The 27,728-nt window shown below is 39.7% G+C and overlaps 1 protein-coding gene and 1 long non-coding RNA gene across 2 annotated transcripts; both read right to left on the bottom strand.

Moving 5' to 3' along the window:
* Nucleotides 1-73: 73 nt before the first annotated feature.
* On the bottom strand, nt 74-20,983 carry LOC140154621 (uncharacterized). Its single transcript, XM_072177189.1, has 13 exons — nt 20,953-20,983; nt 20,409-20,462; nt 19,552-19,752; nt 18,569-18,748; nt 17,666-17,782; nt 16,703-16,834; nt 15,973-16,099; nt 15,683-15,757; nt 15,277-15,348; nt 14,128-14,199; nt 3,800-3,871; nt 3,380-3,457; nt 74-2,489 (listed from the first exon to the last, which is right to left on the bottom strand). Exons 1-13 carry the CDS (start codon nt 20,981-20,983, stop codon nt 791-793), a joined length of 2,910 nt encoding a protein of 969 aa, XP_072033290.1. The 3' UTR covers nt 74-790.
* Nucleotides 20,984-22,469: 1,486 nt separating this feature from the next.
* LOC140154289 (uncharacterized) lies at nt 22,470-24,912 on the bottom strand. The gene is made up of 3 exons (XR_011859296.1): nt 24,785-24,912; nt 23,242-23,598; nt 22,470-22,598 (listed from the first exon to the last, which is right to left on the bottom strand). It is a non-coding gene; the product is annotated as an uncharacterized lncRNA (long non-coding RNA).
* Between the last annotated feature and the right edge of the window lie 2,816 nt (nt 24,913-27,728).

Raw genomic sequence — 27,728 nt, 5'->3', positions numbered from 1 at the left:
GTGTTCTTTAAAAGCTTTAGTGTATATCTTGATATATATTTCGTTTGTAAGTTTGTAAAACGATGTTTTCTCCTCGTGCTGTATAGGCAATAGTGTGTCTTTATCAAATATTGTACGTTAAATAGATTCATACATCGTGAACTACGGAATTAAGACGGTACTTTCTCCACGTACTCTTGGTAATGGCAAATTTCTATAACTTTTTGGCTTATTGTGTTCAAATTGGCTTAGATAGACCAATTGCAGCGCAAAGTGCTTTCTCCTTGTGCTCTTGGTAATTATTTAATATGTTTTATTCCGCAAGAACATATTGGCCCACACTGATCAAAACACCCTGTACGAGTTCTTAGCATAATATCCTCTGTTTGTAAAACTTGCTTGAAGCGTGAATTATGTGTGTGAGACAGATACTGGTAAGAGTTTAACGCTGTCTCTTGTACACTATGTTATCAAATAGTTGTTTGGTTTAATAGTCATGAAAGTGCATGGAGGCTAGGAGATGTAGCAGAGACATATGCCCCCTGTTTAGTATGTAACAAGGCATCTCATTGGTCCTGCTGTTTGAAGACTGACCCCTGATAGTGTACTAACACTGGAGTAATGCATATCACATTACAAAATGATTGAAATTCACTGCTTTGAGTCAAGAAAGAGAAGATTTTTTTTATCAATACCAGTATCCATGGTATCAGCGGAACCGTCTTGTCCTTTTTGAGGACTCTTCTTGTTTCTTATTACGATGGCTAAATCTGCATCATCATCCAGGTTTGTTGATAGACATCAAGATCTGTCACTGCCTGCATCTCCCTTCACTGTTGATGATATATTCGGGTATCTCTGGGTCACCGAAACAATCGCACGTAGCAAACATGATAACAATGGGAGTCATATAAGCAACCATTGGTAGAAGAGTAGCTGCGCTGTAAGCATATGCTATAACTGGAATATCAACACCACACTGAGACAAGAACGCCATGAGGACCAGAGGCGACCAACAGAAAATATCAAAATATAAAGTGAACCGCATGTAGCCATACATCCTGCACGTTTGCTTGTCGTACGGTTCGATTTCGGATTCGGCAACTGAGATATCCGACGACTCGGAATCGCTCCCTTTGTTAGTGTCGTCATTAATGTCGTCAATATCTGATTGCTTCTTTGATTCCGTGTCGGAATGTATATCTGCTTCTATATCGGACCCTTTCTCAGTACGCAGAGATTTGGAAATTGTGCGTATCTCTTTGCTGCTATCTTCGTCATCAGATGTGCCATTGTCGCCAGGTTGGCGAATTTCCACCTTTACATCTTTAGCATCTGCCGTGTCTTTCTTATCAGTGCGTCTAACTTTTTGTTTAGATCTCTTCTTCTTTCTCAGTGATAGCTTCTGCGACAACTTAAATGATCTTCCTTTCTTGCTACTCTTGCGGGTATTCTTCTTGTCAGTCTCATTTGCAGGCTCAATGCTTTGCTCCTCAGTCTTAGCAACTCCTTGATTGATCTCATTTTCTTGTTCTCCATAGTCACCTCTATCGTCATCTTTTGTCTTCCTGATACTTGCACCACCATCCTCCTCATTTGAATCCAATCCATCCTCTTCCATTTCTCTCCTATATTCTTCTTCTCTTAAAGCCTGTTCTTCTCTCCGTTCTTTTCTCCATTGAGCTCGTAACGTTGCCACTTTCTCTTTATTTTCTCTGTACAGAATAACAGCTATGATGAAACAGATTAAATGTAGAACCAAGAATAGAAAAATCGACAGAGCCCAAGCTGGTTTGGTTCCTCGTGAAATCTGAATGGAAATGGTTCTATTTCCAAAAGGACTTTCGGCGTTTCCCTCTTCGACGATGAAGTTAGATGGTCTCCGTATCATAGGAAGGCCAATACAAAAGTCGGAAAGATAGTAAAATTCCGAATCGACACTCGCAGCTAAAGACCCTGTTAGAGCAATAATACCAGCTGCAACCCATACACCAAGCGACGCCCAACGAGCAGTCTTTATATCCATCCGTTTTTCACTTTCTAGATTTTTAACTCGGATATAAACATCGATACTTATGAGCAAAAGAAAGAAAACGCAAGCTTCAGCTGATAGCAATGACAAAAACCCTGCAAACCTGCATGGGATCGAAACCCACCACTCTTCAGAAAAGACGTAATAGTCTTTCGCGTAATAAAAATCAGCCGCACACAATACGGCCAAATGAATACCCATACAAATATTAGCAACACCAAGATTCCAAACAAAGTAGTTTTGAACTCGGTGAGGTTTTTCTTTGGCGTCGCGCCACAATCGACTCGTTTTCCATAGCAGGAGAAAACCATTCATGAGGATTGTCAATATCGCGGAACCCCAGAAGAAAAGCCGGATGAGGGGATTTTGAAACAGGTGACCACAATGAAACAATGGAGTATGAGGTGATATAGAAATGCATTCACCTGGCATGTGGCGCTCGTTAAACTGGCAACACAACCGGTGATTATCCACGTATCTGTAAAATTAAAGAAAAATAAGAAAACCCACATAATGCCTTGTGGCAAGCTAAAAACGGTGACTTTGGCGCAAATCAACTTGATAACTGAATCTGTTGCTTGCGGTTCATACTACGAAATATTTGCTCGCGAAGTAGATTTTTGAGGCAATAGACATGATTAGATTTTTGGAACTGGACGTGGAAGGGGCTTACGTGAACACCTGACGTCAATTTGGTGTGATTCAAGAGCACTGACAGCAAATGCCTATTGGTTACTTTTAGTTCAGTACATACCAGGATTTAATGCGCATCCCCCAAATCAACTTTTTAGCTATATGGTCCTATAACACATTCAAGATGTTAACAAAAAATAAATCCCGGCACTCCGGTCATAGGCTATTCGCACAGGTTTGAGAGACAACCCTTCTTTAGGGGTTAGCGCAGCGGTAATTCCCTCGCTTTGCACCACTGAGGTCCCGGGTTCAAGCCCCGGCGAGGCCCAAGGACTCATGTGCACTTGGTTTATCCCAATTCCATGCTCGCTCTCGCAGGTTTTCTCCGGGATCTCCGGTTTCCTCCTGTATCGCAAAAATCGGTGATTAGTTGTTTGGTTATCAAAACTTCCTTCACCCAATGGAATTTGGGGAGCTGCACAGATAATTGGTGGATGTTACAATCTAAATGCGGATAGGTGTGCGCCGTTCGGCAGCAACCTAGTTGATGCGATCTGATTGTGATGATTCACCATTGCAGCGAAATTACAGCGCTTTGAGTCCTCTAAGATCTGGAGAAAGGCGCTTTATAAATCCAAAATTTATTTATTTATTTATTATTTTATTTTGCGGGTGGGGAGGGGGGACGGGGGCAAGATATCCCTGAACACTTGGCTCAGCATTATATATACTTACAAATGTGTAAGACTCCTTAAACCAGCCCATGAATCAGCATTGGTTAGCACGGCTTCTCTTGTGTTTGTCACTAGTACACTAAAGAGAACAGAATCAACCGTCATCAATATGCAGTTTCGCGGGAAAGTTATGATGTTTATGATTATGAACAAAATAATAATTGTAATGAAACAATTATTGATTTATGCATAACTAATTACCTTATTGTAGTCGTACTTATCCCACAAATTTTTTGTGGTCAAGTTTCGTGTTCAATTTATAGTTTCTAACATGCAGCGATAGATTACTGAATAATAAAGCATGACAAGCACAATTTGATCACGTTTTACGGTGTTTTTATTTTGCACTGAAAAGTAAAATACATATTGATCGTGACTTTACTTATGGTATCACAATAACATTACAAAATAAGGGTCTTACAGTATGCGAAGTTCTTCGAGACCGTCAAATGCCGATGATTCAATTACCCTGATTGGTACATGCCATAGGACCCTGCAATTAAATATACAGATGATGAAAAAAAAGCCTCAACATTTTTCAAATGAAACAAAGAAGATTATTTCAACTCCAATACACCCGGAATAAGTGTAGTGAAGTGTAACAATACGGCAGTCTTTCCAGTCCCTGGATATCCTCACAAAACAAACTCGGAGACATCACTGTGCGTTGTGAAGTGTAACAACAAGGTAGACTTTACAGTCCCTGGATATCTCACAAAATAAACTCGGAGCGCATTGTGAAGTGTAACAATAAAGCAGTCTTTCCAGTCCTTGGATATCCTCACAAAATAAACTCGAAGACATCACTGCGCATTGTGAAATGTAAGAAAAAGGTAGTCTTTCCAGTCATTGGATATCCTCACAAAATAATCTCGTGAGATTTCACTGTACATTGTGAAGTGTAAGAAACAAAGTAGTCTTTTCAGTTCCTGGATATCCTCACAAAATAAACGCGGAGACATCACTGTACATTGTGAGAAATTGAAGAAAGTAGTCCTTTCAGTCCCTGGATATTTCACAAAATAAACTCGGTTATATCACTGTGCAATTTGTGTGCATTGTGAAGTGTAACAACAAGGTAGCCTTCTTAGTCCCTGGATATCCTCACAAAATAAACTCAGAGATTCCACTGTGCATTGTGAAGTGTAACAACATGCACTTTCTAGTCCCTGGATATTCTCGCACAGTAAACTTGGAGATTGCACTGTGCATTGTGAAGTGTAACAATAAGGTAGTCTTTACAGTCCCTGGATATCCTCACAAAATAAACCCGGAGACATCACTGTGCATTGTGAAGTGTAACATCAAGGTAGACTTTCTAGTCCCTGGATATCCTCACAAAATAAACTTGAAGATTGCACTGTGCATTGTGAAGTGTAACAATAAGGTAGTCTTTCCAGTCCCTGGATATCCTCACAAAATAAACCCGGAGACATCACTGTGCATTGTGAAGTGTAACATCAAGGTAGACTTTCTAGTCCCTGGATATTCTCGCACAATAAACTTGGAGATTGCACTGTGCATTGTGAAGTGTAACAATAAGGTAGTCTTTCCAGTCCCTGGATATTCTCGCACAATAAACTTGGAGATTGCACTGTGCATTGTGAAGTGTAACAATAAGGTAGTCTTTCCAGTCCCTGGATATCCTCACAAAATAAACCCGGAGATACCACTGTGCATTGTGAAGTGTAACATCAAGGTAGACTTTCTAGTCCCTGGATATTCTCGCACAATAAACTTGGAGATTGCACTGTGCATTGTGAAGTGTAACAATAAGCTAGGTAGTCTTTCCCGTCCCTGGATATCCTCACAAAATAAACTCGGAGACATCACGGTGCATTGTGAAGTGTAACATCAAGGTAGACTTTCTAGTCCCTGGATATTCTCGCACAATAAACTTGGAGATTGCACTGTGCATTGTAAAGTGTAACAACAAGGTAGTCTTTCCAGTCCCTGGATATGCTCGCACAATAAACTTGGAGATTGCACTGTGCATTGTGAAGTGTAACAATAAGGTAGTCTTTCCAGTCCCTGGATATCCTCACAAAATAAACCCGGAGATACCACTGTGCATTGTGAAGTGTAACATCAAGGTAGACTTTCTAGTCCCTGGATATTCTCGCACAATAAACTTGGAGATTGCACTGTGCATTGTGAAGTGTAACAATAAGGTAGTCTTTCCAGTCCCTGGATATCCTCAAAAAATAAACCCGGAGACATCACGGTGCATTGTGAAGTGTAACATCAAGGTAGACTTTCTAGTCCCTGGATATTCTCGCACAATAAACTTGGAGATTGCACCGTGCATTGTGAAGTGTAACAACAAGGTGGTCTTTCCAGTCCCTGGATATCCTCACAAAATAAACTCGGAGACATCACTGTGCATTGTGAAGTGTAACATCAAGGTAGACTTCTAGTCCCTGCATGGATATTCTCGCACAGTAAACTTGGAGATTGCACTGTGCATTGTGAAGTGTAACAATAAGGTAGTCTTTCCAGTCCCTGGATATCCTCAAAAAAATAAACCCGGAGATACCACTGTGCATTGTGAAGTGTAACATCAAGGTAGACTTTCTAGTGCCTGGATATTCTCGCACAATAAACTTGGAGATTGCACTGTGCATTGTGAAGTGTAACAATAAGGTAGTCTTTCCCGTCCCTGGATATCCTCACAAAATAACTGTACATTGTGAGAAATTGAAGAAAGTAGTCCTTTCAGTCCCTGGATATTTCACAAAATAAACTCGGTTATATCACTGTGCAATTTGTGTGCATTGTGAAGTGTAACAACAAGGTAGCCTTTTTAGTCCCTGGGTATCCTCACAAAATAAACTCAGAGATTCCACTGTGCATTGTGAAGTGTAACAACATGCACTTTCTAGTCCCTGGATATTCTCGCACAGTAAACTTGGAGATTGCACTGTGCATTGTGAAGTGTAACAATAAGGTAGTCTTTACAGTCCCTGGATATCCTCACAAAATAAACCCGGAGACATCACTGTGCATTGTGAAGTGTAACATCAAGGTAGACTTTCTAGTCCCTGGATATCCTCACAAAATAAACTTGAAGATTGCACTGTGCATTGTGAAGTGTAACAATAAGGTAGTCTTTCCAGTCCCTGGATATCCTCACAAAATAAACTCGGAGACATCACTGTGCATTGTGAAGTGTAACATCAAGGTAGACTTTCTAGTCCCTGGATATTCTCGCACAATAAACTTATAGATTGCACTGTGCATTGTGAAGTGTAACAATAAGGTAGTCTTTCCAGTCCCTGGATATTCTCGCACAATAAACTTGGAGATTGCACTGTGCATTGTGAAGTGTAACAATAAGGTAGTCTTTCCAGTCCCTGGATATCCTCACAAAATAAACCCGGAGATACCACTGTGCATTGTGAAGTGTAACATCAAGGTAGACTTTCTAGTCCCTGGATATTCTCGCACAATAAACTTGGAGATTGCACTGTGCATTGTGAAGTGTAACAATAAGGTAGTCTTTCCCGTCCCTGGATATCCTCACAAAATAAACTCGGAGACATCACGGTGCATTGTGAAGTGTAACATCAAGGTAGACTTTCTAGTCCCTGGATATTCTCGCACAATAAACTTGGAGATTGCACTGTGCATTGTAAAGTGTAACAACAAGGCAGTCTTTCCAGTCCCTGGATATCCTCACAAAATAAACTCGGATACATCACTGTGCATTGTGAAGTGTAACAACAAGGTAAACTTTCTAGTCCCTGGATATCCTCACAAAATAAACTCGGAGACATCAATGTGCATTGTGAAGTGTAACATCAAGGTATACTTCTAGTCCCTGCATGGATATTCTCGCACAGTAAACTTCGAGATTGCACTGTGCATTGTGAAGTGTAACCATACGGTAGTCTTTACAGTCCCTGAATATCCTCACAAAATAAACCCGGAGACATCACTGTGCATTGTGAAGTGTAACATCAAGGTAGACTTTCTAGTCCCTGGATATTCTCGCACAATAAACTTGGAGATTGCACTGTGCATTGTGAAGTGTAACAATAAGGTAGTCTTTCCAGTCCCTGGATATCAAAAAATAAACCCGGAGATACCACTGTGCATTGTGAAGTGTAACATCAAGGTAGACTTTCTAGTCCCTGGATATTCTCGCACAATAAACTTGGAGATTGCACTGTGCATTGTGAAGTGTAACAATAAGGTAGTCTTTTCCGTCCCTGGATATCCTCACAAAATAAACTCGGAGACATCACGGTGCATTGTGAAGTGTAACATCAAGGTAGACTTTCTAGTCCCTGGATATTCTCGCACAATAAACTTGGAGATTGCACTGTGCATTGTAAAGTGTAACAACAAGGTAAACTTTATAGTCCCTGGATATCCTCACAAAATAAACTCGGAGACATCACTGCATTGTGAAGTGTAACATCAAGGTAGACTTCTAGTCCCTGTATGGATATTCTCGCACAATAAACTGGGAGATGAGTCGGCAATAAATTGGGGGAGGAGTCGGCGACCTTCACGTGGTCTCCCCTGTTAACTCGCTAAAAACGAGAACGAACGTCGACAATGAGTCAAGGAAGAAAGCGACATATCGCAGAATACTGTGCACCAGTATGGAGCAGGAGCCACCACACCCACCAGGTAGACACTGGTCTAAATGAAGCAATGCGCACTGTGTCAGGAAGTCTGCGACCAACTCCAACCGAACAGCTTCCGGTTTTAGCAGGAATCCCTCCGCCGGACATCAGAAGGAAAGCAGCCTCCGTAGCTATAGCACTCCGATCTGAAGAACCAGGACACCTCCTTCATGACACCCTGTTAAGAGCTAGGAACAGTGAGGGGGAAAGCAGGAGATTGGTATCCAGGAAGCCGTTTGCTCAGCAAGCAATAGTCTTGATGAAGACGACACAGCCTAACCAGACAGCCAAGGACTGGACAGCTAAGGCATGGAAAGACCAATGGCTTCAGTCTTCCTCACCACTCCAGCGCTTTGTCACAGACCCAACAGACACCATCCCAGGCTTCAATCTACCCAGGTCTGCTTGGACAAAATTAAACCGCCTGAGAAGTGGAGTTGGACGCTTCAATGCCAACCTGTTCCAATGGGGCTTAAAGGAAAGCCCAGCTTGCGAGTGCGGTAGTGAGGAACAAACAGCCGACCACATCATCTCATCCTGTCACCTCCATAGACCACCGAATGGTATCTCCGGCCTGATTGAAGTCGATGAAGCCACCAGGGACTGGTTGATGCGTACTGGGCTTGAAATTTAATGAAATTTATGTTTTGGCTTTTATATCTTGTTTCTTCCTGACATACGCAAGAAGAAGAAGAACTGGGAGATTACACCGTACATTGTGAAGTGTAACAATAAGGTAGTCTTTACAGTCCCTGGATATCCTCACAAAACAAACTCGGAGACATCACTGTGCATTGTGAAGTGTAACAACAAGGTAGTCTTTCCAGTCCCTGGATATCGTCACAAAATAAACTCGGAGACATCACTGTGCATTGTGAAGTGTAACATCAAGGTAGACTTCTAGTCCCTACATGGATATTCTCGCACAATAAACTTGGAGATTGCACCGTGCATTGTGAAGTGTAACAACAAGGTAGTCTTTCCAGTCCTTGGATATCCTCACAAAATAAACTCGGAGACATCACTGTGCATTGTGAAGTGTAACATCAAGGTAGACTTTCTAGTCCCTGCATGGATATTCTCGCACAATAAACTTGGAGATTGCACCGTGCATTGTGAAGTGTAACAATAAGGCAGTCTTTACAGTCCCTGGATATCCTCACACAAATAAACTCGGAGACATTACTGTATTGTGAAGTGTAACATCAAGGTAGACTTTCTAGTCCCTGCATGAATATTCTCGCACAATAAACTTGGAGATTGCACTGTGCATTGTGAAGTGTAACAATAAGGCAGTCTTTCCAGTCCCTGGATATCCTCACAAAATAAACTCGGAGACATCACTGTGCATTGTGAAGTGTAACAACAAGGTTTTTTCCAGTCCCTGGATATCCTCACAAAATAAACTCGGAGACATCACTGTGCATTGTGAAGTGTAACATCAAGGAAGGCTTTCCAGTCCTTGGATATTCTCGTACAATATACTCGGAGATTTCACTGTACGTCCCTGGATATCTCACAAAATAAACTCGGAGCGCATTGTGAAGTGTAACAATAAAGCAGTCTTTCCAGTCCTCGGATATCCTCACAAAAAAAACTCGGAAGACATCACTGCGCATTGTGAAATGTAAGAACAAGGTAGTCTTTCCAGTCATTGAATATCCTCACAAAATAATCTCGTGAGATTTCACTATACATTGTGAAGTGTAAGAAACAAGGTAGTCTTTTCAGTTCCTGGATATCCTCACAAAATAAAACGCGGAGACATCACTGTACATTGTGAATTATAACAAAAAAGTAGTCCTTCCAGTCCCTGGATATTTCACAAAATAAGCTCGGTTATATCACTGTGCAATTTGTGTGCATTGTGAAGTGTAACAACAAGGTAGCCTTTTTAGTCCCTGGATATCCTCACAAAATAAACTCAGAGATTGCACTGTGCATTGTGAAGTGTAACAATAAGGTAGTCTTTACAGTCCCTGGATATCCTCACAAAATAAACTCGGAGACATCACTGTGCATTGTGAAGTGTAACAACAAGGTAGACTTTCTAGTCCCTGGATATCCTCACAAAATAAACCCGGAGACATCACTGTGCATTGTGAAGTGTAACAACAAGGTAGACTTTCTAGTCCCTGGATATTCTCGCACAATAAACTTGGAGATTGCACTGTGCATTGTGAAGTGTAACAACAAGGTAGTCTTTCCAGTCCCTGGATATCCTCACAAAATAAACCCGGAGACATCACTGTGCATTGTGAAGTGTAACAACAAGGTAGACTTTCCAGTCCCTGGATATCCTCACAAAATAAACTCGGAGACATCACTGTGCATTGTGAAGTGTAACAACAAGGTAGACTTTCTAGTCCCTGGATATCCTCACAAAATAAACTCGGAGACATCACTGTGCATTGTGAAGTGTAACAACAAGGTAGTCTTTCCAGTCCCTGGATATCCTCACAAAATAAACCCGGAGACATCACTGTGCATTGTGAAGTGTAACAACAAGGTAGACTTTCTAGTCCCTGGATATCCTCACAAAATAAACTCGGAGACATCACTGTGCATTGTGAAGTGTAACAACAAGGTAGACTTTCTAGTCCCTGGATATTCTCGCACAATAAACTTGGAGATTGCACTGTGCATTGTGAAGTGTAACAACAAGGTAGTCTTTCCAGTCCCTGGATATCCTCACAAAATAAACTCGGAGACATCACTGTGCATTGTGAAGTGTAACAACAAGGTAGACTTTCCAGTCCCTGGATATCCTCACAAAATAAACTCAGAGATTCCACTGTGCATTGTGAAGTGTAACAACAAGGTAGTCTTTCCAGTCCCTGGATATCCTCACAAAATAAACTCGGAGACATCACTGTGCATTGTGAAGTGTAACAACAAGGTAGACTTTCTAGTCCCTGGATATCCTCACAAAATAAACTCGGAGACATCACTGTGCATTGTGAAGTGTAACAACAAGGTAGACTTTCTAGTCCCTGGATATTCTCGCACAATAAACTTGGAGATTGCACTGTGCATTGTGAAGTGTAACAACAAGGTAGACTTTCTAGTCCCTGGATATCCTCACAAAATAAAATCGGAGACATCACTGTGCATTGTGAAGTGTAACATCAAGGTAGACTTTCTAGTCCCTGGATATTCTCGCACAATAAACTTGGAGATTGCACTGTGCATTGTGAAGTGTAACAACAAGGTAGACTTTCTAGTCCCTGGATATCCTCACAAAATAAACTCGGAGACATCACTGTACATTATGAAGTGTAACAACAAGGTAGACTTTCTAGTCCCTGCATGGATATTCTCGCACAATAAACTTGGAGATTGCACCGTGCATTGTGAAGTGTAACAATAAGGTAGTCTTTCCAGTTATTGGATATCCTCACAAAATAATCTCGAAGACATCACTGCGCATTGTGACATGTAATAACAAGGTAGTCTTTCCAGTCATTGGATATCCTCACAAAATAATCTCGGGAGATTTCACTGTACATTGTGAAGTGTAAGAAACAAGGTAGTCTTTTCAGTTCCTGGATATCCTCACAAAATAAACGCGGAGACATCACTGTACATTGTGAAGTATAACAAGAAAGTAGTCCTTCCAGTCCCTGGATATTTCACATCACTGTGCATTGTGAAGTGTAACAACAAGGTAGTCTTTCCAGTCCCTGGATATCCTCACAAAACAAACTCGGAGACATCACTGTGCATTGTGAAGTGTAACAACAAGGTAGTCTTTCCAGTCCCTGGATATCCTCACAAAATAAACTCGGAGACATCACTGTGCATTGTGAAGTGTAACAACAAGGTAGACTTTCTAGTCCCTGGATATCCTCACAAAATAAACTCGGAGACATCACTGTGCATTGTGAAGTGTAACATCAAGGTAGACTTTCTAGTCCCTGGATATTCTCGCACAATAAACTTGAAGATTGCACTGTGCATTGTGAAGTGTAACAATAAGGTAGTCTTTACAGTCCCTGGATATCCTCACAAAACAAACTCGGAGACATCACTGTGCATTGTGAAGTGTAACAACAAGGTAGTCTTTCCAGTCCCTGGATATCCTCACAAAATAAACTCGGAGACATCACTGTGCATTGTGAAGTGTAACAACAAGGTAGTCTTTCCAGTCCCTGGATATCCTCACAAAATAAACTCGGAGACATCACTGTGCATTGTGAAGTGTAAAAACAAGGTAGACTTTCTAGTCCTAGGATATCCTCACAAAATAAACTCGGAGACATCACTGTGCATTGTGAAGTGTAACATCAAGGTAGACTTTCTAGTCCCTGGATATTCTCGCACAATAAACTTGAAGATTGCACTGTGCATTGTGAAGTGTAACAATAAGGTAGTCTTTACAGTCCCTGGATATCCTCACAAAACAAACTCGGAGACATCACTGTGCATTGTGAAGTGTAACAACAAGGTAGTCTTTCCAGTCCCTGGATATCCTCACAAAATAAACTCGAGACATCACTGTGCATTGTGAAGTGTAACAACAAGGTAGTCTTTCCAGTCCCTGGATATCCTCACAAAATAAACTCGGAGACATCACTGTGCATTGTGAAGTGTAAAAACAAGGTAGACTTTCTAGTCCTAGGATATCCTCACAAAATAAACTCGGAGACATCACTGTGCATTGTGAAGTGTAACATCAAGGTAGACTTTCTAGTCCCTGGATATTCTCGCACAATAAACTTGAAGATTGCACTGTGCATTGTGAAGTGTAACAATAAGGTAGTCTTTACAGTCCCTGGATATCCTCACAAAACAAACTCGGAGACATCACTGTGCATTGTGAAGTGTAACAACAAGGTAGTCTTTCCAGTCCCTGGATATCCTCACAAAATAAACTCGGAGACATCACTGTGCATTGTGAAGTGTAACAACAAGGCAGTCTTTCCAGTCCCTGGATATCCTCACAAAATAAACTCGGAGACATCACTGTGCATTGTGAAGTGTAACAATAAGGCAGTCTTTACAGTCCCTGGATATCCTCACAAAATAAACTCGGAGACATCACTGTGCATTGTGAAGTGCAACATCAAGGTAGACTTTCAAGTCCCTGGATATTCTCGCACAATAAACTTGGAGATTGCACTGTGCATTGTGAAGTGTAACAATAAGGCAGTCTTTACAGTCCCTGGATATCCTCACAAAATAAACTCGGAGACATCACTGTGCATTATGAAGTGTAACAACAAGGTAGACTTTCTAGTCCCTGCATGGATATTCTCGCACAATAAACTTGGAGATTGCACTGTGCATTGTGAAGTGTAACAATAAGGCAGTCTTTCCAGTCCCTGGATATCCTCACAAAATAAACTCGGAGACATCACTGTGCATTGTGAAGTGTAACAACAAGGTATTCTTTCCAGTCCCTGGATATCCTCATAAAATAAACTCGGAGACATCACTGTGCATTGTGAAGTGTAACATCAAGGTAGACTTCTAGTCCCTGCATGGATATTCTCGCACAATAAACTTGGAGATTGCACCGTGCATTGTGAAGTGTAACTAATAAGGCAGTCTTTACAGTCCCTGGATATCCTCACAAAAATAAACTCGGAGACATTACTGTGCATTGTGAAGTGTAACATCAAGGTAGACTTTCTAGTCCCTGCATGGATATTCTCGCACAATAAACTTGGCGATTGCACTGTGCATTGTGAAGTGTAACAAGGTAGTCTTTCCAGTCCCTGGATATCCTCACAAAATAAACCCGGAGACATCACTGTGCATTGCATTCCATTCAAGAAGTCTTTCCAGTCCTCGAATATCCCCACACAAAAATAAATAAATGAATATATAAACTCGGAGATATCACTGTGCATTGTGAAGTGTAACAACAATGTAGACTTTCCAGTCATTGGATATCCTCACAAAAAAGAAAATCGGAGATATCACTGTGCATTGTGAAATGTATCAACAAGGTAGTCATTCCAGTCCCTGGATATCCTCACAAAATTAACGCGGAGACATTACTGTGCATTGTGAAGTGTAACAACAATGCAGTCAATCCCCGTACCACCAGTGACCATTGCATACAGGATTTACCGTCACTATTTACAAGTATATAGTATAAAGTACTCACAATCCTTGAAGAGATGGCAGTTCCTTGAGAGCAGACTTACGCAACACTGAAATCTCGTTGAAAGACAGATTCCTATGTGGAGAAAAGAATGAAAGACATTGTTTTACCTAATTAAGCATGTTTGCTTTTCTAACGGATGTTCTAAGAATCCCGATTCATCCTGACAACGTTGTAAGTCATGAATCACGTTAAAATAGAAACAATAAATGATTTCAAAACTGTCAGCACACACGATTGAATGAAATATTGTCCTTTTGCTTACAAATATTTAAAGTAAATGCCTTTTCAACTTGACTTGTTGCTCCTTTTTGCTCTAATTGCTATGGAGATCTTTATCTTTCTATTTTGTTTCACTTTATGATGATCTTGATATTGGGGAGTCCGATCAAAGAACACAACGTTCGTCCTTAAAGACCTATTCAGTGATCCCAGCGCAAGTGTGAAAAAATTAAAATTGTTTATAAATTGCTTAAAAGTGAAGAACGGTCATTCAAATTGTCATTTGGTATTTTTGAAATGACAACTTTGGCAAAAAACGAAGAAAACGGCAGTACTGACGAAGTTGAAGCCCCATTCAAATACATATACCGTAGCTAATTTAGATACTGTCAGTATCTAAATTACAGATTCGTGTAAAATGTCTTATTTCGTCTTAAATACACGACTTTCAGCTGAACCACTCGCAGGCTATGTTAGCGCATCTATGACAATGACACGGGTACCAAAATCTGAATTGTGATGATTTTTACGATCGTCCGGATGAGCAAATCACTGAATGGGCCTTTAAGTAGTACAACTCTAGTCTTCAATGGACACAGTTTAGTGAGATAACATATAGGCCTAAAGGTTATCTTGAAAGTAAAACACGTCTCAGCAAAAATATCAAAGAGCTCGCAGCGATCTGGAAAGAGCAACAAAGTCTGGTTCAATATAGACATTGGACAGGGCCGAGACCCGAGCCGAGGTCTGCCAAAAAATTATCAAAGTTACAAATGCTAATAGGCCTATCACCGAAGCGTGGGAACTTGAGTCAAACAGTCAGTGCACTAACACAGACCCTAGAAAGGTCTGTGGTCACTACATGCCTGCATGGTAACGGGTCATAACTCATCTGGATCTTATGTTGCCTGGACATGGATGTGTACTTACAACCATGTTAAATGATTAAGCCCTTCAAACGTTCCGGGATGAATTTCTTCAATGTGATTGAATACCAATGACCTGAAACGATACAGAACAAAAATAACGGAAAAAGAACGAATAGTTGAGTTGAATGAGAAAGTGAAGATAAAACTAATACCTGCGACGATATATTAATATTAAAAAGCACAATCATTTGCGAGACACTAAATCAGTAGCTATATTGGTGATGTATTTTTCTTTATACCATTACATCATCCATATCTGACTGCTGCGGGTGAATCATCAAAAGGCGTAGCCAACTTCAGAAGAGCCTGAAATTCAACAAGAGCATGAGCATATACCTTAATTTATGACACGACCTCAAAATAAGATGAGATCAAAGGTAAACTACAGCAATTAAAGTACAACTTACAGCGCTTTCAGGTCGACATGTCTGTTGGCAAAAAGGCCCTGTGTCAATTCGGGATGAATTCCGCCAGATAACTCTCTGTAGATATAAGGAACAAGTTAATGTGTGAAAGTAATTAAATTAAACTTCAAAACTGCTTGTTTATTTCGCTTACCAGGAGCGCTTTCGAGGAACTTCCTCGTCTTCAGCCAATGTTGTTAGCTCTGATGTTTTCTTGACCAACCAGACAATCTTATTACCACACGTTTTACAACAACAACAATAACAACAAAATAAATAAACGGACGACTCACAAAACACGTGTAGTTCTTGAAGCAAAGTTAACGTCATCTTCGCTCCAATCTCGGTTACATTTGATATCGAGTTGGTAATCTTCCGTGATGTATTGACAATCACAGTCGTGTGGACAAGCTATAATGTCTGTTAAAAGTTGAAGGAAAAAATATTGGCGATTAGATCATATTTCAAATAAAAACTTCTTTTGCCCATCATCTGTTGTATGTGAGCGCGAGGCAATTTCCCCATGCAGTTGCTTGTTCCAAACCCCCTCAGAGCACTTTGAAACATAATTATACTCCAATAATGTTTAGGGATAAGGGATGGTGGTGGCCAAGCGTAACTGTAAGACATCAGATTCGGATCACCTGTTATCGTAGAACTTACGGGACCTAAGTTCTTAGCGTCGTATATATTTCTACCAGGAGTGAAGAAAGAGTGACGTGAACGAGTAAAAAATTGTGATTATGAAATAGCAAGAATATGAAAATTTGACAATTTCGCTCTGGAAGAGTGAAATCCGGACTGAATTTAACGCTGGAAAGAGTAATTCACTCTCAAAGGAGTGAAATACTGAAATATCACGTGATTGCATGGATTGATCACTCATCATACAGCCTATAGATGCAATCATTAAAGTGGCAGTGACATTTCACTCTTTTACGATACAAATGACAAGATTTGATCCATATTTCATATTTGATCCTTAGTTTTTACTTTTAATGTTCGGTGTAACGGTTGACTTACGGCAAATCGATTCATCATCTTTGGATGGGCAGTCAAAACTCCTATCACACAATTCATCCGGTGTCACACATGGCGTAAAATTATACATATTCATCGAATTGCACAGGTAACCATCATCGTCACATGTCACGTCTGAAATGATATAAGCCATACAGGTCATACATAGACAACCACAAAGACAGACAAACAGACACGCACAGTATAGACAATTAATGGGTCAATGCAGAGGTACCGAGTGAACGTACTAGGGCTGTGCGATATATTCAGAAATTGTTTTTGCTATGGTAGTTAATCCTGTTACATCATCACTTCTGCGGCGAATAGTAAGAACAATAAATGGTTGACTTTCGGGGCAAAATGAATCGATATTATTAGCCTTTTCAAGATATGGCGTACACAACAATTAGGAGGGCAGTCTTCAATATGGGTAAAACCCGGCAAATTCAAAAGACTTTACCCATTTCGTGCAGCGCGATCCTATTGTGTCCGCCATAGCCATCTCGAAAAGGCTAAAGTGGGCAACACAGGGAAGATGTTCAGGATGGCTACGTCCAACAAATTATGGTCGAACACAGCCTGACTGTTGAGGTGAAGTGGTTGGCCCGGCTCAAACAATTTTCGGCTTGATTTTGGCAAATGTGTGGTTGACCCATGCATATTTTTTCACGGAGGACATTTTGGGGGATCTGAGGGAGGGGGTCTCCCTCGATGTCGGAAAGGTTGAGGATATGAGAAGGTTGGGGAGATGTTGAATCAAATTAGACAAAGACATATTCCAGCAGGAAGCATTAGGCGGAGGCGCTGTATTTAGCGTTAGCTTTGGATGGTTTTTTTCACCCGGGTAAGTCCCCGGGTAAACGCGGCGCCTCTCTCATATTTTTCTACTGTTTCATAGGCTTTACTTCATTAAAGAACTGAATAGAGGAATTTGATCTTGATATGACATTATATATATGCACTTACCATCACAAAAATATTCATCCTTAAAGTTCATGCACTCCGCTACTCCATCACATCTTGTTTCTTGTACATTTAAACAAACACCTACTGCACAATCAAATTGACTCGGTACACACGGATCTGACGACGCAAAAACATATGGAAATCAGTTAACCCCATGAGAACTATATACCTGCCGATTGGTCAAAATGAATGTCCAATTTTAAAACAATCCAGGAGGGTATTAATAAGATCATCTGCAAATGTAAGTTTGACCATAAATACCATAAATAGTTCAAAGCCGTGTAATAATTGGCAACTGAAATGAGCATTTCAAGTTACCAACCAATCAGAAATGCTGTTAGATGACCAGTAGTGTCCAGAGTTCTGTTATTCAACGTTTATGTTAAAATTTGTACATTAAATGTGTGACTTACGTATTAGCACCTTACACCTGCTCACTACATACAAACACACCCCTATCTACTCTACACACCCCTCACACCGGGGTGCACAGACAGAATTTACTATAAATCGTCATTCCAAAATAATGTTGACTTTCCATCAAGCGGACCTCCTGGCTAAAAAGAGCCTTTTTGTAATTAGGGTTTTGTGTGTGTTATGACATAATGTTCAAACACTTTCACAACAGCTCACAACCACAAACACGGTAACACCCCCTTTTAATACACATCCCATAACACCCACCCCATCAACACCAACGCACATGACAGAAATACAGACGAAAAGACAAAGGGAGTGGGAGGAGCAGAGGGATTGGGAGGGAGGGAGGGAGGGAGGGATAAAGAGAAAGATGGGAGGGAGGGAGGGAGAAATAGGGAGAAGGAGAGAAGGTGGAGGAAGAGAGAGAGAGGGGGAGAAAGAGAGAGAGGTAGTGGAGAACGATCATCGAACATGGTCCCTTACCTCGCACTTCATATGCATTTTGGATATACAGTTCGATCTCGAATCCGTTGTCTCGGACAGTGTAATCACTTAGAAATTGAATCCACATTGAAGGATATGCGGATGTGTAAATTTTACGACCGTGTGTACCAGTCAGCTTAGTTAATTGGGATTTCCTGTAATGCTCAATCACACCTTCACCTAAAACAATACAACACAAGGAAAAAGTTAATAAAACCATCACCATCATCATCATCATCATTGGCACCATCGTCGTCGACACACTGCCCATATTATATTTAAAGTTCTAAATGTGACGTTGAACTGCCCACGTCTGGGCAACTTTTACTGGGACACATGTTTTTAAAACTCGCGCCAAATCAAATACGGTATGCCAATATTATTAAGGCTGTTGAAGACTCGAATTCGTCTATTCCAAATCTTGTGACACCTCATGCATATTGCCAACAGTAGGATTATAATATATCTCAAATCTCTGCTGTCAACTGATCTAAAGTACCCATCCTATAAAGAAAGTATCCAGTTTGATTTTGGTCCATAAGTCAAAGATGGGGTCCTATACAGATAAATTTATGCCGCACAGTTTGATACCTCATTTGTTCAAATCGATGCAGAATTAATGACACAATGACCTTTTGAATGCACCTACCCAGGATTTTAAAGTTGCAGTAATTCCTACTGATGTGATTCTCCTGCTTCTCAAGATTCTTCATAAAGGTAGACAATAACAGAGACGGACTAAGACTGTTAGGAATTACTGCAACTTGTAAAATTGAGGTGATTGCATTCAAATGGTCATTATTTCATCAATTCTGCATCGATTTGGACAAATGAGGTTTCAAACTGTGCGGCATAGATGTATCTGTAACATACTTTTGGTATGTCTTGATTTAACACCCCTTCTTTGACTTATGGACCAAAATTAAACTGGATACTTTCTTTTTGGGATGGGTTTATATTTTATGCATATTCAATCCACTTACCTATAGTAACAAAATCATACGTCTGTTCCAAATGGAACGATTTGAGGTGAGCATGAACCACATAGCCATCAGGTGCGCTAACATGCCAAAGACATGTATTATTATTGGCATATTCGCCAGGCCACCCAGATGAATATATACTGTACTTAGCGCCAACTCCAAGCTTCCCGAAGTCAATATATGGATCTCCTAGACATTTATCTACAGAACAAATGAGAGTACATGTATATATAAAATATAATCTTAATTTTACACAATATTGTATTTAAAAATTGAAAACCTATTGTGCTAAACACAGTAACCTAAAATACATAACACATCTTTTATCGGACCAGTATAGTTCTCAATTCTGCAATTTTGGAAGAAGACAAACATAATTTACTAACTCGCATATCCATGTCTTAGCGTGGTGGGTCTGTGTCTAATGACAATAAGGCGGAAGCCTTCACCCTTTGTCACTCCTATTTGTAATTTGCTACGAGTTTTCCGCTCTGGCAAGAAGAGTTGTCAAATGATAGTACAGCCTATATCCAAACATTGTTACCAATTCCGCCCTTTCTGCAAGCAAAAGATATGCCATGCAACAGATGCCCAGGGGAGAGGCAAGCTACTCCTCGCTCGAAATACCGGGACAAAATTCAAGTTGGTCCAAATGAAAAGTAGTTGAATCTGCGTCTTTATTTGGACCGGTTTTAGGCCACATTGTCTTCATATTGGCCAGTTTAGCATTAACACTGCGGTACGCCTGCATGCAGGAAAGGGAATGAGCAGTGAGGAGGGCATGAACTGAACTGTTGTAGCCTCCTTTGTGTTTGCGGAAAGGAAACGAGTGCTTAAACTGAACTGATGAAGCCTACCTTGTGCTTGCAGGAAAGGGAATGAGGGCATCAGCTCAGCTGATGTAGCATCCCCTGTGTTTGCAGGAAAAGGAATGAGGTCATCAACTGAGCTGATGTGGCCTACTTTGTGCTTGCAGGAAAGAAAAGGAAGGTATCAACTGAGTTGATGTAGCCTATCTTGTGCTTACAGGAAAGAAAACGAAGGTATCAACTGAGCTGATGTAGCTTACACTAGCTGTACTTGCAGGAAAAGGAATGAGGGCATGAATTAAACTGATGTATAGCCTACCTTGTGCTTGCAGGAAAGGGAATGAGGGCATCAACTCAGCTGATGTAGCATCCCCTGTGTTTGCAGGAAAAGGAATGAGGGCATCAACTCAGCTGATGTAGTCTACTTTGTGCTTGCAGGAAAGAAAACGAAGGTATCAACTGAGCTGATGTAGCCTACCTTGTGCTTGCAGGAAAGAAAACGAAGGTATCAACTGAGCTGATGTAGCTTACACTAGCTGTACTTGCAGGAAAAGGAATGAGGGCATGAATTAAACTGATGTTAATAGCCTACCTGGTGCTTGCAGGAGAGGGAACGAGGGCATCAACTGCTCTGATGTAGCTTACACTGTTACTTGCCGGGAAAGGAATGACATGAATGAGGACATGAATTAAACTGATGTATAGCCAGTGGCGTAGCCAGGATTTTGGAACCGAGGGGGCACAACTTGTAAATGTACCGACGGAAATATTTTTTGCCGACAGAAGTTGTGATTTGTTGACCCAACTTTTTTTGGCATGGTTTGAAAAAGTGAAGAGCAAAAAAAAAAAAAAAAAAAAAAGGATATTAGGCGGTACCAACATAAAAACACACAATTTTTATGTAAAATTCAATTTCATTCACAATTTTTCATCATTTTTTTTATAATTCTCCCCTTTTTTCTGTCACCCTGGGTATAAAATAGTCTATTGTTAACCCAATTTTGTTTTCACCAACGCCTTCAGTCTACCGACGGCCTTACATGAACCGACGGCCCCCCCCACTGGCTACGCCACTGTGTATAGGCTACCTTGTGCTTGCAGGAAAGGGAACGAGGGTATTAATAACTGAACTCATGTAGTCTATACCCGGTTCCCTTTACTGCAAGCACAAATGAGGCTAAATCAGTTCAGTTGATGCCCTCATCCCCTTTCCTGCAAGCACAAGGTAGGCTACATCAGCTCAGTTGTTGTCCTCGTTCCCTTTCATGCAAGCACCAGGGAAGCTAAATGGGGCTAAATCAGTTCAATTGATATCTCATTCCCTTTCCTGCAAGCACAAGTTAGGCTACATCAGCTCAGTTGACGGCCTCGTTTCTTTTCCTGCAAGCACAATGTAGGCTACATCAGCTCAGTTAATGCCCTCGTTCCCTTTCATGCAAGCACCAGGGAAGCTAAATGGGGCTAAATCAGTTCAATTGATATCTCATTCCCTTTCCTGCAAGCACAAGTTAGGCTACATCAGCTCAGTTGACGGCCTCGTTTCTTTTCCTGCAAGCACAAGGTAAGCTACATCAGCTCAGTTGATGCCCTCATTCTCTTTTCTGCAAGCACAAGGTAGGCTACATCAGCTCAGTTGATGCCCTCGTTCCCTTTCATGCAAGCACAAGGTAGGCTACATCAGCTCAGTTGATGCATCAGTTGATGCCCTCGTTCCCTTTCATGCAAGCACAAGGTAGGCTACATCAGCTTAGTTAATGCCCTCGTTCCCTTCCCTGCAAGCACAAGGGCTCACAAGGGAGGCTACATCGTTCAGTTGATATCTCATTTCCTTTCCTGCAAGGAAAAGACGGGGGAAAAGAGCTCACAAGGGAGGCTATCAATTCAGTAGTTACCCAGCATACCCTCAATCCCTACATCAGTTCAGCTAACTACTTTGGAGGGGGAGGGGGAACTACTAAATTATGTTATCCATTATAATGCGCCTGCATCTGATATTCTCTATATCATGTATACCGTATACCGACAAAAGCTTCTCGCAGTATTTGTGGAAGAAGAAAAAACGAAACATTCTTGACATTAGGGAATTGCACATTAATTTCTTACCACATTTTGACTCGTCTGATCTATCCGGGCATATGGCGCTCCCATCACATCTTTCTGGGCCAGTCAAACAAATGAATCCAACAGTATGAAGTTTTGTGCATGGAAACTCCCTGTTTCCTGAACATTGGCTGGAATCTACAAAAACATAAAAATTAATAATTATCTAATAGAAGCAAATATAGATTAAGCGTGATTGAATATTTATTCATGAAGCGTTATAGTGATTTTATTTTTTTATATTTTTACTTTTTGTGTGTGTATTTTTACCATTGAAGCCTGTATAGAAAATACATCAGGCTTCAATGGTAAAATGGTTCAATATAATTCCAACTCGAGACCTCTCGGGAATAGTCCTCGTTTTATAGCCAATTTTTTGTCCCATTTTTAGTCATTTTAATGACACTTTACTCTTTGCCGTCCATATTTTCATCCCTGAAAATTTCTGTTGAGAAAGGGGATTTCCACCCGGCTTCCCCTGGCTATAATACCAGTGGCGTACCGTGGACGCCCCAACCCCGGGGGCTGAAGAAGAAACAATTTTGCCGCCCCTTCCTTAACAGCCCGAAAAGGTTGACCCAATTTATTTCACGGTCGTTTGAAAAAGTGAAGAGCAAAAAAAAAAAAAAAAAAAAAAAAAGGATTTTAGGCGTTAGCGCCCTAAAAGCAACCTATTTTCAAAAAATTTTATGCTTTTTCAATTTTTTGCGCCCTTTTTTCTTTGCTAACTCGTTTTGCCGCCCCTTCATTTTTTGCCGCCCTGACGATTTTAAAAACCTACCATTAGCATTTCCATCCATCCATTTTGCATGAACAAGAAATGCGGTATATTCTTCCCAGATATCATCTCTGTTATTTCCAGGAGATTTGAACTTCATGACGACAGTTTCATGGTTCGAAGATAAGAAATTCAAACCGTTAGAACCGTCAAATTTCCACGATTTTCCCCCAGCGGTTATTTCAAAATGTCCAAACCTTTCTGCTTTCTTAAAAGACAATTTTATAAAGCCGTGTTCTGATCCCCTGTTTAAGACGAATTCGCATTTTTTTCCAGATTTGACTCGGTTCGGATATAAAGGAGAGAACAGTTCGACGTTTCCAGTATTAGGTTGAAGAGTAAACGTCCCTCCACAACTGTCTTTAAAAAAAAGAAACAAACGAATAAGTACGTGAGATTAAAGGTGGGTAACTTGATTGACAATCTCATCCCCCACTTTACCTCATCAAAATGCTGATTTTGGTATCAGATGAAAGCTCATATTTTTCTCATAAACATATTGAAATTGGGCGTTCCAAATCGGTATATTTCCGAAAAATCATCAAAAAACTGTCGAATTATAGTCTCAAATATGGTATACCATATTTGAGACTAATTATGGTATACCATATTTTAGACTAATTAGGCAGTTTTTTGATGATATCTTCAGAAAGACACTGAGTTGGAACTTTTAATTCCAATATGTTTATGAGAAAAATAGGGCCTTTCACTTGAAATCAATATATTACATGATCATGATGATTATCATAAATAAAAACACTGTAGACTACCAATATCACGATGTATAAATGTCATTAATTAATAGGAATTAGTCACATTTACAAAAAAAAACATTTACATATTCTTTTTGCATGAGTGCTTAAAAGGGATGACATTTTATGTTATACGTACGTTTTAAAGAATTTGATTTTCCAAATATATCAGGTCACCTTTTTTGGTCAAAATCACCAAAATAATGCATTATCCCGCAAATATTGCATGAAGATAATGGTAAACATGAAATGTATTCTCCACAGCAAATATGAAGGGCAAAGGGAATATGTGCTTTCCCCCCCAATCTTTTTGGTGATATTTTTACTGGGGGGGGGGGGCAACGGGGAGGGCAACGTGGGAAGAGGGAGCCCAAGTAGGGGACTTTTCCTCCTGGCGGCCCGCCTGGTGCACACCCACCATTGGTCCATTCGAAAAATGCATCAATGCTTCTGCTTTGACGAATTATGATTATTTATTATATGTTTGCTTTTGAAGAAGCATGTCACGTGCGACTGTTTTAAAGTTGATTAAACAAATCATATTTCAAACGTAATGTTTAACATTTTTACTGATGAGGGAAAATATTTCCATTTTGATCCGCATGAAACGGATATGCGGGACTGGGCTGCATATCTTATGCAAAACATTCACCTCAGTAACAACTTATAACATGGTAGGCCTACTTATGTTTTCCTACTTTAAAAGTGTTTTGCTTGAAGTTTGATTTTTTTAAGCGTTCATTTTTTTCTTCAAATAAAACTTTATTTATTTATTTGCTTTGTGATTTTCTTACTTGGGTAATTGGACGGTTCCGGCTCATATGGTGGATTTCGCCAGGTGTCATCCCATGGATCAATCCAGCCTGGATGCCAGGGCCTCTGACATAAAACACCATCGAATATAAGCAACAAAAGATATCGTAATAACATCATGCATGGGATCCAGTCGAAATTGTCGACTTTATGGTGAAATCAATTCTACCTGAAATAAATTGAAAATAAGGTGCTGTTATCTCAAACAAATTTTGCACAAAACAATTAAAAGGCAATTTCCTTATTATTTTGACCAAGAAGCGCAGGACAAATGTATCCATCTTTAACATTACATTTGCTGTTGGTGTGTACAACAAAAGAGCTCTTTTTCGTGTAGCAATGCTTTTTTATCGAGCATTACAAAATGACAATACCATCTTCGTGACGTTTACCAATATTTCAGCCAAACTCCATAGTTCCCATTCGGGTTACGTATGACGTATTCATTATGGAAATAAAAGATGAGTTGAATTGAAAGAAATTAAATTTGAATTTGAATTGAAGTGAATTAAGAATAATATGAAATATGAAGATTACCAGAAATTCCCCTCGAATGTTGTCTAAAGTTTACACTATAATCATTTTAATATCTTTATAAAACAACATTTTGTATTCCACACCCTAATATGTGATTAGTATCAAAACTCAAAAGAATATCACTTTTAATGTTAATAGGGCACAATGCTTCAACAGAAACTAGACCTTTATATAATTCAATTATAGCCTAAAGCCCGGTCATATATCAAAATAATTTATCTTACCCATGTATATTAGAATTATTCTGTAAGATATCTTATATCCTCGTCAAATAACCAATGATCCTTTTGGATGATTTCTCTGTAAAACACAAAATCCCAAAAGCCTATTCTGTGACCACGTAGAGCCTGCTCTCCTGCTGCACTCCTCGTAAGTTTTGGTACGATGCTTGTGCCGAGCGCGAGGTTCAATTTTTCAGTTAAGTGGTTTATGATAAAAATAACTGCTAATGGAATAATATTTAAAAGTTTTTGTCAGTGATGGATAAAAATCGTTCAGTTTTGATATCAAACGAATAAAAAACAATTGAGTGTAGAATCAATTAGAGCCAGCTATTATAGCATGATGATACGTAGCAGGATCGTGGCTAAACAAATTATTGTGGTAGATATCGGGGAGCATTATTAGATATGAAACCTAATTCGTCCTATATAATTAGGAAAAATTCAACTTTTCAAATGAATTATTTACCGGGCTTATCATAGAAAAAACTGAATTTTGATCGACAAGGGCCAAAAAAGTTGAAACAACCACCCGACTTTTAATGGTTAAAAATATTTGAAAAGTTGAAAAGTCTATATAAAATACAGTAGGTAATACATTTAGAATTATTCGTCAAATAGCTCGTTACGATCTGAATATCTACTAGACTGCGCTGCATTCCTTTTTTTTTTTTTGTTAAACAATTCATACGTTTCCATGCATGAAACCATTTAAAATCTATGACGAAACACATCACGTCTCCAGTGACTGCCCTGCCCAGAGAACCCTCATGGATATCTGAGCTGTTGAATCAGAACAGGAATGATGACTTTTCCATGGTCAGGTCAGAGAGATTAATTTAGGGAATGATAAATTAAACTGGTCTACTACAGTAGACTAAATATCTACATGCTATTTTTACTACTTTTCTGAGCGCGTGCCCAGCTAGTATAAGTCTGATGGATGACAAACATGTTTCTACTGAAGATAGCATTTAGCAGAACGTGTGTTAGGAAAGTCTTTTGGTATTATTATTTTGATATCAAATATTTCAATGTGTGTTTGTTTATTTTTCGCTACCTACTCTAGATAGCATTTACGACGCGATCGGGGCCTATCATACACAGGAAATTTGGGAGCCGTTACCAATTATTATAGCCAGGTCTCGTGTGACCAACACCTCTTATTTTGTCTTTATATAATACAAGGTAATTTCTTGCGTACTGAATCATCACTTGTTGTTGTTGTTTGTTTGTTTGTTTGTTTGTCTGTTTTTTTTTCTTGTTTTTTTCCCTTCATGTTCCTGATAATCTCTGCTATATAAGTGCCGTTTTAAATTTTGGTCAGCTTCTTCATGTTAACATTTCTTTATAGCTTTGCATTCGGCCTATTGGCTATTTTTTTAAGCGCGCGGCCAATTACAGCCGTTTTGCACCGGGATTTTGCGTACTGAATCATTAGATTTTGCGTACTGAATCATCATCTATAGAACGCGTGTTAGGCAATGTTTTTTGGAATATTATTGTTTTGCATGTTTGTTTTTTTGCTCTTATTATTGCTATCTTCTGTAGATAGCATTTAGGACCTACAGAGAAAATAATTAATACCTCTATTTTTTTTTTTATGTTTAATTATTTTTTAATGAATATTATTTTGACTATCTACTGAAGATAGCAATTACGGCTGGTTTATATAAGACAAGTGGTAATTTCTTGTGCACAAAATAATCATTGTTTTTTTTGTTTTGTTTTGTTTTGTTTGATTTTTGTTTTGTTTCTTATATTTTCCTTCATGTTCCTGATAATCTCTGCTATATAAGTGCCGTTTTAAATTTTGGTCAGCTTCTTCATGTTAACATTTCTTTATAGCTTTGCATTCGGCCTATTGGCTATTTTTTTTAAGCGCGCGGCCAATTACAGCCGTTTTGCACCGGGATTTTGCGTACTGAATCATTAGATTTTGCGTACTGAATCATCATCTATAGAACGCGTGTTAGGCAATGTTTTTTGGAATATTATTGTTTTGCATGTTTGTTTTTTTGCTCTAATTATTGCTATCTTCTGTAGATAGCATTTAGGACCTACAGAGAAAATAATTAATACCTCTATTTTTTCTTTATGTTTAATTATTTTTTTAATGAATATTATTTTGACTAGCTACTGAAGATAGCAATTACGGCTGGTTTAT

Source organism: Amphiura filiformis, chromosome 6, assembly GCF_039555335.1.
Source record: "Amphiura filiformis chromosome 6, Afil_fr2py, whole genome shotgun sequence".
In the NCBI taxonomy this organism is placed as follows: Eukaryota; Metazoa; Echinodermata; class Ophiuroidea; order Amphilepidida; family Amphiuridae; genus Amphiura; species Amphiura filiformis.
This window is presented reverse-complemented; position numbering and strand designations above follow the sequence as displayed.

Excerpts from the sequence above, each read along its gene's own strand:
- LOC140154621 (XM_072177189.1), bottom strand. The coding sequence starts at position 20,983 with ATGCCCTCGTTCCCTCTCCTGCAAGCACCAG. Across the intron at positions 16,835-17,665 it reads GGATGAATATTTTTGTGATG|ACGTGACATGTGACGATGAT; the intron begins GTAAGTGCATAT and ends ATATCATTTCAG. Across the intron at positions 14,200-15,276 it reads CTTAATCATTTAACATGGTT|GAATCTGTCTTTCAACGAGA; the intron begins GTAAGTACACAT and ends TTCTCCACATAG.